Source organism: Tursiops truncatus, chromosome 7 (assembly GCF_011762595.2).
Source record: "Tursiops truncatus isolate mTurTru1 chromosome 7, mTurTru1.mat.Y, whole genome shotgun sequence".
NCBI lineage: Eukaryota > Metazoa > Chordata > Mammalia > Artiodactyla > Delphinidae > Tursiops > Tursiops truncatus.
Window position 1 is genome coordinate 22,364,346 of NC_047040.1, and position 19,980 is coordinate 22,384,325.

A 19,980-nucleotide genomic window follows, 5' to 3' on the forward strand; every position below is an offset into this window, starting at 1 on the left:
GGTATCTATTGCCTACCTGACGTCTCCATCTGGATGACGAAATGGGATTTCAGACTTGATATGTTCAGAGCAGATCTGTTGATCGTCCTCCCCTTTACCCTGTTCCTGCCTCGGTAATCTTCATAGCAGTAACTGGTGCCACTGGAATAAATGGTATCAAAGTTGCTCAAAGCGAAAACCAGTAGTCATACCTGGTTGCTATTTTACTTCCTTATCCCACGTCATTAAGTTCTGTCAGTTTCACCTCAAAATGTGCCCTAAATCTTGAACTTTCCCACTTTTCTCTATATTTACTACTGTTTATACTTTGGTCCAAGCCACCATCAAATTATTTCTCCTCAGACTAGTTCATAGCTGGTTTGCTTCCCCATTTTCTACGTTCTTGTGGGTGATCTCACAGGAGATCTTTTGAAAATGTAAATCACGTTTGTATCATTACGGCTCTTAAAGTCCTTCAGTGACTTCCTATTACAATTAGAATGAAATCCAGACTCTGCTCTGAGGCCCACGAGACCCTGTGCAGGGCCCAGTCCTTGCCTGCCTCTCGGACCGCACATCCCTCTGGCTCACACTGTTCAGCCACCTTCTTCTTTTAGTGTATTAAACACATCAGACTCACTCCTGCCCCAGGACTTTTGCACTTATTATTTCTTCCATCTAGAATGTACTTCTGCCAGATTTTTGTGAGGCTAGCTTTTCATCAGTTCCATTTCAGCTCAGATATTACCTCCTCCAAGAGGCCTCCCATTATTCCTGTATAAAATTTTGGCCGCTCCCTGTCTCCACTCTGAAGCGAGCAGATTTGTTTCAGGGGTTGTGCTCACTGTATATAATAGATTAGTGACAAATCTGGAGCATAACAAACTTGAAATTGTATGTAATGAAATTGTATGTAAAGCTTGTGTATGTGTGTGTGTTCCATACATTTAATTGGATTCTAAAGGGGTCTGTGACTTCAAATGGCAAAAGAAAGATTAAGGGAGGCATGAGAACATCTTAAAAGAGAAAATGGTCATCTGTATGTGAACAGAGGAAAGAATTGATTCAGTGTAGTTTGGTTCATTTTTATTATATGATGCCAAGAATTAGGGTTTCCCATATAAAACTGAGACATTTAAAAAATACTAATTCATTTAAAAACAACAATAAAAAACCCATTACATAATAACATAAATAACACTTTTTAAGGAGAAATAACTATTTTGCAAACGAAAGAAAAAATAGAAGAGTGGCACTGCTTTTACATTTTTGCAGCTTTCTTTATTTTGCTGAGTAGAAGACAGGTTACGTATTTTGAAGGGGGCTCCACTGTAAGAATCCTCTGGCCCTACAAACGAGAGGGTTACATGAAAAGGGATGTAGTGTTTGGAGGAGATGTGGCTTTTACGACTGTTATATTACCCAGTCCTGCTAGAGCCCATCTGGTGAAGCTAAGGGAGGTGTGGATTTAGAGCTTTCTTATTTCAGGATTCACAGATAGGCTTCAGGGGGGATTGTGAACAAACGCTCGTGCACATCTTCGTCAGAGTCACAAAGGGTTTGTAACCCCCAAAGTTAGGAAAAACCTTTCTAACTATGAGACTAACTCTTGGACATATAACCCGAGGTAATTTAATTGAGTTTACAGGTTGTAAAAGTACCTGAAAGAACCAAACATCTTTTCTCAAAAACTAAAGCCTTTGGATACTTGTACAAAAATAAAAGAAAAAACACCTTTCCCCATTTCTTTGCAGTAATTTTAGGTATCTCCATGAAGCACAGTGTTAGCTTTAGAGTAGGAAAGGTTGAGATGCATGGCTTACATGCATTAGGTACTAAATATTTTTTTATATCTCCCTCTGTACTCTTACTCTTTAGAAACTATAGATTTATTTGCAGGGAAAAAGTATGCAGACTATTGTCTGGCCAAGTGTAGTGTCTACATAGCAAACTACATAAGCAACTTTAGATTTAGATGTGGTGTGTGTGTGCTTGTGTGTCAGTGTCATACTCTTTCAAAAACACTTTTAACTAATATTTTATAATTGACCATTGTTTATTAGAACAGCCTCTGCTTCATTTACTTCAGTTCAAACTTCATTTTTTTCAATTCAGATCCTGCTGAATGTATTGATATCTATATATTTTTTGATCCTTTTTAAGTAATTGTGTAAGTGACTGCATTGGAACCGCATGTCCAGTGTGTTACACCCCAGCCTGGATACAAGATGTGAAGATAAATAGACAATTGGACAACATGATCCAGCTTTGTAGTAAGCTTCGAAATTTGCTACATGACACTGATTTTTCAGGTGAGAAATTTCACTGTCTCTCTTAGTTAAATAACTGATAAATTCATATTGATTTCATAAAGTATGTAAAATATGAATGACATATTTCAGATGTTAAGATTTATAGTGTTAGGAATCATTTTGAGAGGTGACAGATACCTTAGAGGTAATTAGGTCTGACTCCCTTATTTTATAGATGAGAAACCAGGGTCCAGAGAGGTTAAATGATCTTGCCTGAAGTCACACATGCAGTTAGTACCAGGAGCAGGAGAAATAGAGCCCGTTTCTTCTGATTGTCAGTCCAGAGACTTTTTCACCATCTATACTACTTGCTTTTTACAGTTATAATAATTTCTGTATAATATATATGGAATAGTGATTTTGTCCTTAAACTCAGTTAACTATTATTTCACAAGATAGAACACAACCTTTTGGGTATCAGTTTTCTACAAATTAGTTAGATTAATTTTGCACAGTTTTGAAAGAGCAAAACTCTAATATCCATTTTCTTTTCTATTTAAATGGAGGTTAATGTTTTTCAAATTGTTCTTACACTCTGTGTATTAACTATATATTTTCCCATTGTGCTTTCCGCTGAGAACTAATTAGCTGTGGAAAGCAAGTAAAGTTTTTTTGAATCTTCATAATCAGATTGAAATTGTCTTTTTATTGGCCAGATACCATCATTTTAGCTTGTGTTTATGGGAGAACCTTTTCTTGACTGGCAGGATACCATGAAAGATTGATAAAGCTCATATAAAATGGTTGAATTTCTGTTTTGAAAACTTTTGATCTTAGTTTTCCAACATGATGTGTTATTGTCAGCTACTAAAGGTGAAGTTGATTGGGCAAAATAAATAAGGCAACTACTTTGAGTCGTATTGACCAGGTCCATATTTCTGAGAAGAATTTAAATTGCAGTTTACCTAAGAAAAGTTTTCTTCGTCTAGTTTTCTGATTTTTGTATTAGACCCCATCCTTTCATGACAAAATGTGCTATGGTGATAAAGTTTTACTGATTTTCAGATGTAATTATAAATGCACATGTTTTAAAAAGTACTTTAAAAAAATAATATGTAGTAAACCTCTTTAAGAGCACAGTGAAGAAAAGTTTTATTAGTTCATCTGTAATGTTTTCCTTCTTTATCAAAGCCAGTGCTGACAGTGTTTTATTTTCTGTTTAAAACAGATTAGTGTATGATCTGTTACCCCTCCCCCCACCCCCTTACCATTGATTAAAACAGGAGTTGTTAATTAAGAGTCCATGCATTTTTAGGGCTTCCCTGTTGGCACAGTGGTTGAGAGTCCGCCTGCTGATGCAGGGGACACGGGTTCGTGCCCCGGTCTGGGAAGATCCCACATGCCGCGGAGCGGCTGGGCCCGTGGGCCATGGCCGCTGAGCCTGAGCGTCCGGAGCCTGTGCTCCGCAACAGGAGAGGCCACAACAGTGAGAGGCCCGCGTACCGCAAAAAAAAAAAAAAAAAAAAAGAGTCCATGCATTTTTAGCAGTGTTGGGGCTTGGGGCCGGGGTGAATTAGCGAGTCTCTTGAATTAAGTGTACAATATGAAAAAGGTTCATGTCTATGTGAAAGTGGCTTTCCTCAGATTCTTTAAGATGTGTGGTCTGTTAGGAATGTTGGCCATGCATTGAAATTTGGGTGCTATCTATATTTTGTCTGTGGCTGTCATGATGTTTCATTCTTCTTCAGTTGCTGTAGAGTAATATATTAGCTTGCTAGGGCTGCTGTAAGCAAGTACCACAGACTGGGTAGCTTATCAACAGACATTTATTGTCTCACAGTTCTGAAGGCGAAAGTTCTAAATCAAGGGCTAGGTGAGTTTGGTTACTTTGAGGTCTGTGAGGGAGATGTGTGTTCCAGGCCTCTCCTTGGCTTGTAGAAGGCGGTCTTCATGTTCACATGGTATGCATGTATGCATGTTTGTGTCAAATTTCCCTTTTTTGTAGGGACACCATTCATATTGCATAGAGCCCCACTTTCCTCATCTTTACCAATTATATCTGCAATGACCCTGTTTCCAAATAAGGTTATGTTCTGAGGTAATGGGATTAGGACTTCAGTATATGAATTTTGGGAGGGACATAGTTTAACCCATAAACAAGTAATGTGACATTTTTAATGGTGATAATGGGGGAGCAGAATAACCTTCAGTGGGTTGATTGTAGTCAGTTATCGCATGCCGGGGTACTGCGTACCATGTGGTGCAAAGAATTAGATGACTCCTCAAGAAATTTTACTGTAGTTAGTGATGTTTGAATTATCAGTATGGTTTTCATATTTTGTGGACCATGGAATATGAAATGCCTTAAGATTTCATCATTAAAAAAGATATTTAGGAAAATTGCTGAGTTGAGAACAAGTTTTTGTGTGGGACCTGAGGCCTTTTGGAATGCTGTCTTTCTCATCTCAGAGGAGAGGTGGAGTTTGGGGAGAGAATTATGGTGATTCACTTTCCAAAGGCCATTTTGTGTTCATTTTCCTTATTATAATGAATAATAATTACATTTAGTCATTACCAGACTTTAGCTGTGCTGGCTTTAATAGTTTACTTATTTTAAGATGAATTGAAATTTCACTGATTGCCTAACCTATAATCAGAATTTTAGGATCTTTATTCTGTGGGTGAGGAAATTGAGGGCCTAGGTTAAGCAGGGTGGTCATGCTGTCAGTTTCTTGCTTATTGTTTTATCATTTAAGACGGTGCTTTTGTTAGAAGTGTGGGCATTTGTTTTACTTGTTGAATTGTGTTGGAGAAAAATTGGCAGCGTTAAGACTAATTCATATCCTAGAGACTAGACTTAATTAAAACAATTTTTAAAACAAACTCTTAGGTTTTGATTTCAATAATCCATTTTATAATGGTGACATCCTCCTTTGCTACATTTAGAGAAGATGAAATAAGTCTAGAGTATAAACATATACTTTTCTATCTGGATCTGTAATTTCCATGGTACAAAGTGTTTTCTACTTATTGTAAGTTGCATTGTTATCAACTTTTCCTCCTAAGGTCCCCCAAAACAAATTTAGCCTTGAAGGGCATTTGAGGTGTTTTCTCTCGGTATATCCCTTGGTTCCTTATAGTTTATCTATTCAATATATTTCATGTATATATACCTTTATGTTAGTTTATTATCTAGCAAGTACTTCTAAAACTAAAGTATAAGGCAAACTAGGTGAGTGCGTAGAGGGAGCTAATAGTTGGGGACGAGTAATGGTTGATCCTCTTTATAATGAGGAAATTGGAAAATGATATCATTATAAAATAAAGGTATTAGATTAAGTGATTCCTGCGTTCTAGCTCCAAAATCATATGGTTCTGTTAAACAGTCAAGTGCTGAAGATGATGAATTAAGCGGAATGGTTGGACATCTCCCACATTTTCTATATTTATTTTTTTAAACCTGTAGTTCACAATTCATCTTCCAAATGAACCTTGTTACTTTCATTTACTATAAAATATATAATTACTATCATTAAGATGGGTAATTAGGGAGAACTTGTTAAATGGTGGACATAGTATATAGTGTACTGGAGATAAAGAAGCTTGATTTACAGTAATACTTTCTCAAATGAACTTCTAAATACTTGAAGAAATTTTTCTTGGTTCAGTGTACTTTAAAGAGAAGAGGTTGTCTGTCATAAATTTTTCTGACAACCATTTATGGATAATTTTACCTTACTCTTTAAAATGTAGTGTGCTTTCTACCAGTGGCGTTAAATTTAAAAGTTTTTATTTTCTCTTGCCCCCTATCATATTAAATCAGACCTTGCAGGTGCTGGTTAGGTTTTGTGAAGCATATGTTGGTGTTGGTGACATTAAAAAAAATGCTTTGATTATGCTTTCATAGGATCCCAACTTTCCCTTCTGTTTTCTGGTTTGGGAGAGATCCTGGTCTTTCTGTAGCAAATTACATAGTGTTTCATATATGCTATGACTTTTTTATAATAGATGAAGATGAGCATTTGAATAGCTGTGTCGCTGTTGTTTTGTTTTAAATAGAACTGAATACTTCTTAACTTACAAAATAATCACTCTTTAGTGAAGGTGTTAATGTTGCACAGATGGTAGCAAAGTACTTTCCTTTGATTTTTAATAAGGGGCTAGTTTGTCAAAGAGTTTTCTCAACTTCTGCTGTGAAACCTATAATAGAGAATAATTTGAAAGGCACACAGTGTACATCATTACAATCCTTTGATGTAGATTAATGATAGCTAAATCACATTTTCTAATTGCCTCCCTTTTCTTTAGTTTATTACTAAATTTTAAGAAAAACACTTGGCTAAGCAGCTCCTTAGCAACATGTGTGTTGTCTGTTCCTCGATATTTTGTGGTGTACTCAGAAATATTTAAATTCAGAGAATAGAATTCTTTTAAAAATGTCATCATTAGGAAATTTACTATGTAGAGGAAGGACCAATATTTTTCTTCATGAAATGAGTATGATAATTTATCATGCTTAGAAGCATTCACCCGTAAAAACTGTTGTAGCTGTTAGTAGTATGATTTATGCCAGCAGTGGTGGTGATTTTGCTTTTTACAGTCTTAACTTAGTTATACTGTGTAAAATCCAGAACTTAAAATCATGCTTGCTGTACTGGTTCTTGCTTAGTTAGGACAAGATGCATAATCAAAATCTTCTTAAGTAAATTTATTACTGGATGACTAGTGAGATTATTGTGTACAATGTAAACTACATAAATATATGCTCTCTGCATTTACTCCTTTATAAGTTAGGAAGTATGTGCTCCTGAGTTTGAAGTTTTGTTGTCTTTTTAGATTTAGATTTTTTAGTTGATTGAGTGTGTTGTTACTACCTACAAGCCTCAATTTCCTTTAAAATGCCTAATTCTACATTTTGGAAGTTTTATAAGTGTTGAGGACTTCAGAATTTGACATTGTTTTTAATTGAAAATGTCATCAGCTATGTTTAATAATAAATTTTAAAAACTCAAGTACGAGTTTTTACAGGCTACCAGAGGATTAACCTTTAAGACTTTGTAATGCTGAGTCTTCCTTAAAAAGTAATCTTGATAACATTTCATTTTGACCTTTTCTCTAGTCTCGAGATTATGTCGGAAAGGACTTGGTTTTGAAATCTACTTGTCACTGCAGAGAAAAGACCTTGTTGAATTTAGACATAAAGTCTGTGTGAATGGATCCTCATTCTGTTTGTTTTTATTTCCAAGATCCTGTCCTAACAGCACTTTTCTGAGCAGGTGATGTTCAGTTCGGATGTAAAAGGGTGTCAGAGGGTCTGCTCTTATTCGAATACCCACTCCTCCTTCCAGCTGGGTTTATCATTTACTGACTTGTCAGTGCAGTGCTTTCCTTTTCCATTTCCAGAAGGAAGGGATAGCTTCTTTGGAGTGGAGTGGCGTTTGACTGAATTCTTTTGCTTGGCAGGGATCATATCTCTGAAATTTCTACAGAGATAAATGCTAATTGTTTTTCAAAATCCACTGTTTCATTTTTTCTTATCTGTTTAAAGTGCTGTCTTTTACTTGGTAGATGGTAGATCTATTTATAAGGATGGGACTTTTGTACTTAAGAAACATGAGGTGAAAGAATAGGCAAAAGAGATTTTGAACTTTAGAGAAGATCTGAGCTTTTAGTTTATTAATCCTCTTGTGTATTAATAATTTTAAACTGATAAAATAAAGTGTTCTGTGTGAATAAAGAATATCTAAAAGGAATTCAAAAAATGATATTTCATAACTTCCTTTTCTTTTGCTAATATTTTAAGACATGAAAAATGTTGAAATGTATTCCCAGAAACAATAAGAAAAATGAAATTAAAATTACGTTGTCTCTTTTAACTATGAAAGCTTTGTAGGAAGAGCACACTTGACAATGTTTTATAACACTGTAGTAATGTCAGACACGCTTATACCCTACACAGTGGCTGTTACCAGTCCTTAGGCGAAAGATGTACCGGTGGCTGTTGGTTTTCTTCTTAAAGTAACTTAGTGTTAGAACTTGGTTCATTAAAATTTTTCTCTTGATTCCATAATGTAAGAAAACTGTTATACAGAGTTCTCTTCAGCTTGAATGAGGAGTGACCTCTCAGGAGAAAAACATGATTCAAATAATGTCCTTTTTCCTTCTTTTTAAAAAAATAAGACAGAACATATTTCAGTTGTCCTAGTTGGTTATAGGAGATTCAGTCTGTGTTAATTTGGAGAATGAGTATCAGGCAATATGAAATTATTTGTTAGCCACTGTCAATCCTGTCAGGTGGTGGTGGTCATGGTGATGGTGTTTTTTCTAGTTTCCCTGCCTTTCTGGTGTTCTTTTTTATACCTGAAATGTCCTCTTGATAATCCAGTTTGTGTGGAGAGAAGAGCACTGAATTGGGAGTTAGGAGACTCCCTTCCTCTCCTTTTTAACTTTAATGCCTCGTATTTAAAATGAGAGAATTGGACAGGTGATCCTCCAGATTTCTTCTAGCCCTTAAATTGAATTCTAACCTCCCTTGTATCAATACCTGTCAGGATTTAAGAGAGGATATCAGATAATTTATTCATCAATTCATCAATGTTTTCTGAGCACGATTTATGTGCACACCTCTGTGCTGGGCTGACCTGGGTTTTACCTGCCTGTGTGGGGCGAGAGAAGAGAATTTCAAGGGAATATTTTTTAAAGAAAAGTGAATGGGCTTAAAGGCAAAAACAAAGCAAGAGAACCTGAAGAGGGATCACTGCCAGAATCAGAAAGGGAAAACTGTACAGTTCATCACTGACTCTTTCTGGAGCATCTGTTAACAGGCAAGATCAGTAGGTCTGAAAAAATACAATACGTACAAAGATTATACTATATGTGTGTAGAAAAAGGCTCACTTCTCCACTGTGTCTCCTCTACTCACACTACTGTGTTACATACAGTACTGTTTCACTTATGACACCAGATGTGTGGGTTTTCCACACATCATGCCATTCTGTGACATCAGCTGGGTGTCTACAGTTTACTCAGTTCTGACACTGTCCACTTGGGGATAGTGTCAGATCTTACAGGTTAAGAGTCCCACAAGACTGCCCCCCCAGACCCAGCCTCCACTCCCCGCCCCCAACCCCAGGTGCCAGTCTCAAGTCCAGATTGTGCTTCTGACCGACTGGCTATAGATTGGAAGCTCCCGTCAACTCCTCAGGTTTGAATAATTTGCTAAGTGTCTCACAGAATTCAGGAAAACATTTTACTTACCAGATTACTGGTTTATTATAAAAGGATATACCTCAGGAACAGCCAGACAGAAGAGATACATAGGGCTAGGTATGTTGAAGCGGTAAGGGGCTTCCATGCCCCCTCTGGGTGTGCCGCTCTCCCAGCAGCTTCACACGTTCATCAACCTGGAAGCTCTCTAACCCTGTTTTGGGGGTTTTTTAATGGAAACTTCTTTACATAGGTATGATTGATTAAATCATTGGCCATTGGTGATTGGCTCAACCTCAATCCCTCCTCTCTTCCTGGAGGTCAGGGGGTGGGACTGAAAGTTCTAGCCCTATAATCCAGCTTGGTTCCCTTGGCAACAAGCCCCCATCATTAGGGGCTTTCCAAAAGTCACCTCATTAACATAAACTCAGGTGTGGTTGAAATGGGGCTTGTTATGAATAATAAAAGACACCCATTTCACCTTTTTCATTGGAGCTATTTTGGGAACTGGGAACACAACTAAATATAACAAAAGATGCCCCTGTGGTTCATATGGGAAATTACAAGGGTTTTAGGAACTATGTGCCTGGGACAGTGGACAAAGACCAAATATATATTTCTTGTAAATCACAATATCACATATAGTGTGTACTTAGTGAAACTTTTGAATGTTTACTTAGTGGAAACATGAATTCAAATGCCAGCTCTATCACCAATTAGGTATATAACTTCAGGTATTTTATTTTCTATTTGTTTAATTTACCTAAGAAATATAAGAGAACATTCTCTTAGTAACTGATTAAGCAATATAAAAGTGTGTAAAGTGTGAAAGTCCCCCCTTTACCCTTTATCCCCAGCCAAAAAACACAACATCTTTTTCAGAGGTACTGTTTTCATTGTTTAACCTTCCTAGTCTTTCTTTTATGAATTTATGAAAATATTTGGACATAAACACAATAGAATTTTTAAAATGTAAATAGGGTAGTGCTACACTTAAAGTGTCTTGAGGATGTTTGCATGTTAATTGACATGTATCACGGCTACATAAGATTTTGCATAGTTCACTGATTTCCAATTGATGAACAATAGTTAACTGATTTCCGGTGAGTGAACACTGACTTTTTTCCTAATTTGGGCTATTATAAATATGGCTGCAATGAACACATCTATATTTTCAGGCACATGTATGAATATTTTGTATATTTTGTAAGATAGGTTACTGGAGGTAAAGTTGCTTTGTGAAAGAGCATGTATGTGTAAAATTTGCAAATATTTTATCACATTGTCCCTGAAGTTCCTCAGTGCAGTGCTGCATCTTTGATGATACTTGGCAAAGGGCCTGTCATGGCTTCCTGCACGTACAGGGGGTTGCGATATAGGAAAGGAGCTCTGAGCTTTGGGGAACTGACTGTTTTTATAATAAGCAGAAATAGGGGAGCTTTTCTTCCCCTGGGGAGACACTACTGCATCCCTCACGGTGGCTTGCTGCAAACACAGCCCTGAGCAATGGCCTGGGTACAAAGCAGCCAGGGCCTTGCCTTCTCGGTACATCCTGCAAGAGTGTGTAGGGATGTTCAGGAGCCCGGGCGGCCTGTCTCTTCCAGCATCAGTGTTTTTTCTCTAGGTGCCTTCAGTGGTGCAAGCCAGAAACATATGAATTGTTTTTGTCACCTTCTCCTTTATTCATTTCATCACCAAATCCTGTAAATCTTATCTCCTAAATATTTTTCAAATAATTCTACTTCTTTCTTTTTCTACTATCACCTCCCCAGGCTGTCGTCTTCTACTTAGACTCCTCTTTCGGCCTCTTAATAATTATTCTTGCATCCACTCTTGCCTTCTTCCGACCTATTCTCCCACACTCAAGCCAAGAGGGATCTTTTAAAAACACAGGTGTAGTCATGCCACCTGATTCATATAAAGCAGTTTATTGGTTTTGTATTGCTCTTAGCATAGGTATCGAAGTCTTTAACATTGCCAGCTAGAATCTGCACGGTCTGACTATCGCTTTATAGTCTTCATCTTTAAACCACTTTATTCCTTGCTCTCTCTGCAAGGCAAGTGTACTGGTTGTCTTTTAGTTACTGAAATGTATCATACGCCCTCTTGCTACTGGGCTTTAAGCATTTTATCATCTCTCCGCTGCCTATTTGTTTAATTAGTAGCCTTTTAGGTTTTGTATTTTACCATTTCTACTGCTACAGTGCTCGTCAGAGCCACTGTGATCTTTCTAGTGGATGATAGCTATGTAACTGGTCACTGTGTCCATTCTTTTCTTCTAAAGTTCCTTCTCAGTAGCAGCCAGAGTGATCATTCTAAAGCATAAAACATTCTTCTTCCTGAATTGAGTCTGAATGAGATCCAGCTTGCTTTAGCTGGGTTGTATGATCCCATTAAGTTCATTTATTTAGCAGGAGGCATTGGTTGAACATTTACTATGTGTTAGACATTGAGTAGACACTGGGGAATGGCAGGGTAGAGATACAAACTTCTGCCTTCCTAGAGCTTATATTCTGATGGGATGAGACAGACAAGACACAAAAAGAGTTGTAAAATAAGTAGGAGGTGAGAATTTGTAAATTTAAATAGAGTGTCAGGGATGATCTCACAAAAAAATGTGACCTTTGAGCAATGACCTGTAGTTGGTGAGAGAGTGAGCCATGCAGATATTTGGGGAAGAGGTCTCTAAGCAAAGGGTCAGCAAATGTGAAGGCTTTGAGGCAGAAGCATACCTCTTGTGTTTGAGGAACAATAGGGAGGCCCAGTGGCTGGAATGGTGAGGAAGGAAAGAACAGGTGAGATCAGGAAGGAAATGGAGGGTCTGGTTATTTCTGGCCTTTTAGACTAAAATTGTGGCTTTTATTAAGAGTCAGATTGACAGCCTTGGTGGGTTTTAGTGACAGGATCTGACCAGTTATAAAAGGACCACTGACTGCTGTGTTGAGAATCGACTTAGAACGGAGGAGGCAAAGACATCGTCAGGGAGAGGACAAAGGAGGGTGGGGCAGTAATCTAGTGAGACAGTATGGTACTGTGGTGGTAAGAGTGGAGGTGCAAAAAGTAGTCAGATTTTGGATGTATTTTTCAGGTAGAACTGGTAGAACTTGTAATTTATATATGGAATGTGAGAGAGAGAACAGAGACAGGTTTGACTCTTAAGGGTTTTGTCCTAAGGCAGCCGGACTGATGGATGTGCCATTTACTGAGATGGGAAAATTGTAGGAGGAGCAAGTTTTGGTCATGCTTGGTGTGAGATACTTACTAGGAGTAGACATGCAGGTAGAGTCGTTAAGTAGGCAGTTGAATAGTGGAGCCTGGAGTCCAGGGGAGAGGTCTGGGCTGCACTTACACATTTGGAGTTGCCAGCGTATACATAAATAACTGCGTGTATGTTATGTATATATATGATTATTAAGGGAGAGACTGCAGATAAAGTCCTGATCCCTCCCACCTCAGAAGTGAGTGGAATGAGGAGTAGCAGCAAAAAACCCCGAGACTGAGCTTTTTATAGAATGCTTCTGCTTACCTGCCTGACTTCATTTCCCTCCATTTTCTGCTCCTTCTCCAAGTTCCAGCCACAATGGCATGCTATCCATGGAATATGCTAAACTGGTTCCCATCTTAGGACCTTGGCACTTACTCTGCCTTCTGCCTGGGAAACACTTTCCTAGATCCGTAAGTGACTGCTTCCCTCTTGTCATTTAGGTCTCAACTTAAAAGTGAGCTCCTCAGAGAGGCCTTTCTTCATGACCTTAGCTGAAGCAGCAAGGTGTTTGTGTAAAGAGTGCTCACTCACAAAATGTCATTAGGGACAATGATTATTTTCTTTTTTAAAGTTCTAACGAATCTTTGTGTTTTTTTTCCTGATTATAAATACGTATTTTTTTAAAAAACTTTCTTATATAGTATATAACACATACATCGTAAATGTATAACTTGATGAATTTTCACAAACTGAACTTACCCAGAAGAATAAACAGTACTCTAGAAGCCCCTCTCATTGCCTGTTTCCAGTCACTGACTCCTTTCCCCATGGGGATGATCACTGTTCTGACTTAACACGTTAGATTAGTTACAGCCGTTTCTATGTACTCTTTTATATCTGGCTTCTTTTGCTCAAGAGCATGTTTGAGTATATAGTTATAGTTCATTCATTCTCGTTAGTTTTTTGTTTATATAGCTCGAGGTTACATTAGATGGTACCTGAAGAGTTGTGACTATTATCTTTAATTCCCGAGATTCATTTTGTCTGAAGTAAGTTGAAATCAGGTAGCGTAGTCCTTTCAACTTTGTTCTTCTTCAGTGTTGTGTTGGCCATCCAGGTCTTTTGCTTTTCCACATTATAGTTACTTTGCTCTTCCATGTAAATTTTAGGATTAGCTTGTCTATTATTTTTTTTTAAAACATACTGGAATTTTCTTGGGATTATGTTACAGTCTATAAATCTGTCTGGGAGAATTGACATCTTAACAATAATGAGTATTCCAGTTCATGAACACGGTATGTCTTTCCAATTGTATAGGATTTCTTTCATAAATATTGTTAATTTTCAGCAATCAGAGCTTGTACATATTTTGTTAGACTTGTACTTAAGTATTTTTTTGGTACTATTATAAACAGTACCAGATTTTTAAAAAATTTCAGTTTACATGTTCATTGTTAGTATACAGAAATACAGTTGCAGTTGAACTTGGTACATTGACCTTGTATTCTATGACCTTGTTACAGTCACCTGTTTTGTTTTTTTAAAAAGATTCTCTGGGATATTCTATATAGCCAATCAAGTCAGCTGTGAATAGATACAGTTTTATATCTTCCTTTACAATCTGTGTGCCTTTTATTATCTTTTTCTTACCCTGGTGTGCTATCCAGGACTTTCAGTATGACGCTGAATAGGGATGGTGAGAGCAGACATCTTCACCTTGTTCTTGATGACAGGAACAAGATAATAGGAACAAAACAGTAGTTCCAGTCTTTCTTCATTAAGGATGGTACTAGCGGTGTGTAGTTTTGTAGATGTCCTTTATCAGGTCGAAGAAGTTTCCTTTTATTCCTAATGCTGAACCTTTCTAAAAATAATGATGGATGTTGGATTTTGCTTTTTTCTATATCTGTTGAGAAAAGTCACATGGTTTTCTTTTAGTTTGTTGATACAGTGAATTATATTGATTGATTTTCAAAAGTCTTTTTTTAAATTAAGCATCAGTTAATAAGTCTTAATTTTTTTTTGACTACTGCTTATTAAATCTCATACCTGCCTATCAGTCTGTTTATTTATTTAGTATAGCTTTTCTCCGTGGCTCTTAACACTACCATACAGCAGACTGTATGTTCTGCTTATTTATTTGTATATTTTGTCTTTCCCGTGTTTTGTTCCCTGCTGTGTCTCCAGCCACTAGAACATTGTCTGAAATAAAGTAGGATTCTGTAAATATTTGTTGAACGAGGATATCTGCTTTCAGGGAGTTCAAAATCTAGGAGGGAAGGAAGAAGTACACAAATAAAAGGTGATACACCTTAGGAGAACTATCAACAAAATTCTTTGGGAGCTCAAGATGGGAGAGATTGTCGTGTAACAGATTTCTTTTCCTTTTTCCTATCAGATGTGAAAGAAGAAACATCTAGGAAAAGTTTATTTAGTGATGCAGAATATAAGAAGAATTCAATAAAAATGTGGTTTAGTCCTCGAAGTAAGAAGGTCAGGTATGTTGTGAGTAAAGTTTCAGTGCAAACTCATCCTCCTGTGATAAACGATGAAAATGCTCAGCAGGCCTCCATGTACGAATTTGTCTCTACAAGCCCTCCAGTGGATGTTTCTGAGAGAGCTAAGAAGGCTTCCACAAAATCTGGAAAAAAAAAGAAAAAGAAAACTTTGGCTGAAATCAACCAAAAATGGAATTTACAGGCAGAAAAAGAAGACGGTAAACCTGACTCCGAAGAGGAATTTAAGGAAAAGCTAGTATCCTTCTGTAGCCAACCATCTGTTATTGCTAGTCCGCAGATAAATGCTAAAATAGACTTACTAGTGAGTGGCTCCATAACAAAATCTGAATGTTCTAGAAGCTTAACTGAAGTCTCTTTACCATTGGCTGAGCACATTGAGTCTCCAGAAATTGAGAGCAGGAATGAAGTAGTGACTCCTGAGAAGACTCTCTGTGAAAACGATCTTACATCTAAGAAATCCTTGCCATCAGGTCATAATGGGAAACGTGGGCGTCGCAAGAGACTTTCCAGTTCTGTTTCTAAGAGACGTAGAAGCAGCAGTCCGAGCACCAGTGGAAATTCTATTAAGCAAACAGTGCTCTCAAAAAACATGCCATTGCCTGGATGTTCTTCACCACCTTCAAAGAAACTTAAAGTTGGTGACACAGTGAGGAGGAAAAGCAGTAATATATTAGATGAATCCATTAGCCCTTCACCAGGTACGCCCCCTTCTACACTGAATAGTCCAAGTTACAGACGAATGATGTGTAGTCCCTCAGCAATGAAGCTATCGCCCAGTAGTCTTATGGCTATGAAAAGAAATCATCGAGGAGAGACTTTGCTCCATATTGCTTCAATTAAGGTAGGATGCTTACTCGAAAATACAACTTCAGAATGAGACCCAGTATAAAACAGCTTCTTTGGAGTTTGTGGAAAATGATATAAGATTACTAGGCTAATTAACCTAAGCAGATGTGATACTTCCTGTGAACCAGAGAAGCAGAAATTCATAGGGACTGTATCCCTACGTCAGAGCAGTGGCCCCTAGTCCTGAGGAGCTTGATCTTGCAGGACAAAACCAATATTTCCGTATTTCAGCTTCAGCTTTGCCAAGTGCTTTCATTTTTGTCTATTCCATAATGTTTTTTGTCAGTTTTCACCATTTTGTTTACCCATTCTTCTCATGCTTTATGGATATAGACAGACACTTGCCAAGTTACTGCTGGCAACACATCTTTATTACCTAACTTCAGAGCTCAGGGGCAGTGTGAGAGGGGATGAGCTTCTGTATTGTTGACACTCCTAGTGGGTACTGCCGGGATCTGGGAGGTTGCGAGACGTGGTCTGTACATTTCTCCAATGACCTGAAAATTTGATTGTCAGAAATGGCTCCTGTGGTTCACCACAAAGGGGCTTCTCTGGAGCCCACAGTCAGCCCATTCCTTTTCCTAGCCTATTCACTGAGTTACCTTTATTGCCTCTACACCTGGGATGCGGCAGTGTTCGTTTTTTGGAACCTGGCTAGTTTGCTGAGCATGTGGTGTATGTACTTGTAGTGGTTAATCTTTGAAATTGATGCAAGTGCTGCACGTAGAGGGGAGCAGTTAGCATCGTAGCTTTATAGACTTTGGTCTGTGAATTCATGCAAGTGTTATGAAAATACAATATGGGAGAGATTAGTACTAAATTAGCGTAGCTTTTATGATCTTTCAGTAAATTTACTGGGAAACCCTTGGGTCCTTTGCATGGATGGGGAACTTTGGGAGGTCTGGAAAGAGCCCCTTGGGACCCTGAACATGAAGCTGGTGAGCAACATAAAATGTCTGGGAAGAACATGGAGTAGGCATTGAGTCCAGGGATTCCTGTATTTTTCTGTGGAGAAAGGGAAAAGCACAAAAGTGAGTTTCTTCCAACGCTTTTTTTTTTCTTGCTTTATCTTCCAATAAATGATGAACGTAGGATCTCTACGCCTGATGCCAGTAAGGGGAGAACCTGCAACATGACTACTTTCTAGGCATTTCGTATCCTATGAACAACTTGAATTTTTGGAGTTGGCTCTGGTTACGTTTTAGTCTGATTTTTTTCAAAGCATGATTTTAAAAAGCAGACTATATTTTTTGTCCTCTTTGTTTTACTTATATCTATGTGTTTGTGTGTGTATTGTATAATATATAATGTATAATAATCCCAACATAATGTTATTAATGCTTCATAGATATAAGTAGCTAGCATAATAATAAATATTTTTTGTTCATTTTTCTGGCTAATACATACATGTAGACTGCTTTAGTTTCTACATTTTGCTTACTGGGAATTATTTTCAGAGCAGCAGTTAAGCATCTGCTTTCATTGGTAGAGAATTTTTCACTCAGTCGTAAGAATCATTTATCTTTATTAGTGAGGATCTCTAGGACCTAGAGTCTAGGCCATGGTTTGGCACATCTTTCTTAAAGGGGCAATTAGAGTAAATATTTTCGGCTTTGTAGGAATATAGTCTTAACTATTCAACTCTGTTTTAGTGCAAAAGTAGTCATAGATAATATGTAAACCAATAAAACTTTACACATGAAATTAGGTGTCGGGCCTACAGTCCATAGTTAATCTGTGCTTGGCGTAGGCTGTGGAAAAAAGCCCAGTGGAATCTTAAGACAGGAAAAAATGGTGGCATGATGCCATCTTGGTGAATTTTCTCCATTGATATGTTCAAGATTGCTTCAATACAAGATTTGTCAGATTGTCATTTTACTTAGCAATTGTCTTGCCAGAATTAGAATTACTCATTTTGATTCTCTTGAACTTATCAAATACTATACTGTCATTCATTGGCAGATTCTGATATAGTACATTTAAGAAAAGTTAATTGATTTCTATTGTTTTTTAAAATGCCTATTTAACAATAATGTCCTCTTTTACAAATTTATTATAAGTTGAATGCATGTCCCCGTCTCAGCTGGATTTTAATAATCAAACAAATACTTGAAGAAAAATCAAAGGATTTATCAGTATATTTATCCTTTTATAAATAGTATTCATTTCATTTTCTATCCTAATTTTTTTGTTTACAACCGAGAATGAATAATCTGTGCATACTTGAAAACCAAATGCTGCAATCCTGCTGTCTTGTTTATGCTTTGTATCCACCTCCTTCAGAAAAGGATTTGAGGTGGCTCTAAAGTTAAAGCTACAGTTGGCCTTTGAACAGGGCAGGGGTCAGGAGGGCTGACCGCCACATGGTCGAAATCTTCGTATAACTTTTGACTCTTAAAAGTTAACTACTAATAGCCTACTGTTGACTGGAAGCATTATTGATAAAACAAAGTCGATTAACACATATTTTGTATATTATATGTATTATATACTGTATTCTTACAGTAAAGGAAGCTAGAGAAAAATGTTATCAAGAAAATCATAAGGAGGAGAAAATACATTTATGGTACTGTACTGCATTTAGATAGCATAAGTTTACGTCATCTGTTTATAAGATGAATCGTCTGTCAGTACATGCATCAACGTTGTCTTATATGATACAAAACACTGTAGTTGGTATATGTATTACTAACACTAGACATCAAAAATGAAAAGATATTGTGAAGAAGAAATTCATATTTATTTACATGTATAATGATTCATGCATTGATAAGAAGCAGCAATATGATTGCTTTATGGTAGACTAGTGTAATTGATAGAGTTGCATCACTGTAGCCTAGCTATATACTATAAATGAATCATAAAATTTTATGGCCTAAGTATTACAGTCATATTCATATTACAGTATTGGAAACATCATTACGTTTTTTTAAAAACCACTTACCTGTGATGATAGGCTAATGGGCAGTTTCTCCAATTACAAGAGAGAGGCACGCTGTACAGAGAGGCATCTTGTATGGTAATGTAATTCTTTGAGAGCAAAGTTATAAAACAGTAAGAAGACTAACACATTATTAATTTTATATTAAATATCACCTTATGTCTATGTAAGGATAAACTATTATCTACATATATTTTATGCATTCATGACATACCTAACTTTTCTTAATTTTTTTGATAGTTCTGTGCTACCTGGATTGTCTGCAAGGTTTTTTAAATTGTCACAAATATTCCAAAAACTTTCCAGTATATTTATTGAAAAAAAATGTGTGTATAAGCAGACCCGCACAGTTCAAATCTGTGTTGTTCAAGGGTCAGCTGTACTATAACATGGAACGAGGAGCAGGGAAAAGGAAAGAGTTACTGCAGCTGAGTCATGAATACAGACCTGATGACTTTGCAGGTAGCCGGAACAAATGAGGTTTTTTGCTGTCAAAGATAGATTTTGTTGTTGTTATTGTAGTTGTTATTTTCCCCTGAAACATCTTATAGACATGCAGTGTCCACATTTTCCATGTTTCCCCCAGATCCTAAGTGTGCACTGTGGCACTATGCATGCCTGGTGGATACACTGAGGGCAGAGAACCCCATAGTAGTTTTACTCTTCTGTTGGGCTAGTTAGCTTCCCTTGCTACAGTGATGGCTTTATAGAATGATCTTTGAACTTAGTCACATGATTAATAAAATTCTTTAATAGCTTGCCCCAGACCTACCTCTGGGCATCTTTGTTGGCCATAGCTATCACCCTAGTGGAAGCTACCTGTATTTTCTTGTCCTAACCACTTGAAATAGTTTCCTATTGCTGTCATAACAAATTTCCACAAATTTAGTGAGTTAAAACAAGGCAAATTTATTTTCTTACAGTTTTGTAGGCCAGAAGCCTGGTATGAGTCTCACCATACTAAAATCAGTTCGTTGGCTATGCTACTTTCTGGAGACACTAGGAGAGAACCCGTTTCCTTGCTTACTTGGG

General features: G+C 37.2%; 1 protein-coding gene across 2 annotated transcripts in view; it reads left to right on the plus strand.

Annotated features, from left to right (window-relative positions):
* Positions 1 to 19,980, plus strand: part of BARD1 (BRCA1 associated RING domain 1) — a 76,931-nt gene that overhangs the window by 13,069 nt on the left and 43,882 nt on the right. For both annotated transcript variants that reach the window (XM_019938976.2, XM_019938977.3), the window contains 2 exons: positions 2,143 to 2,291; positions 15,041 to 16,002. In XM_019938976.2, coding sequence (XP_019794535.1) covers positions 2,143 to 2,291; positions 15,041 to 16,002 — 1,111 coding nt within the window. The remainder of the gene's footprint in view (positions 1 to 2,142; positions 2,292 to 15,040; positions 16,003 to 19,980) is intronic.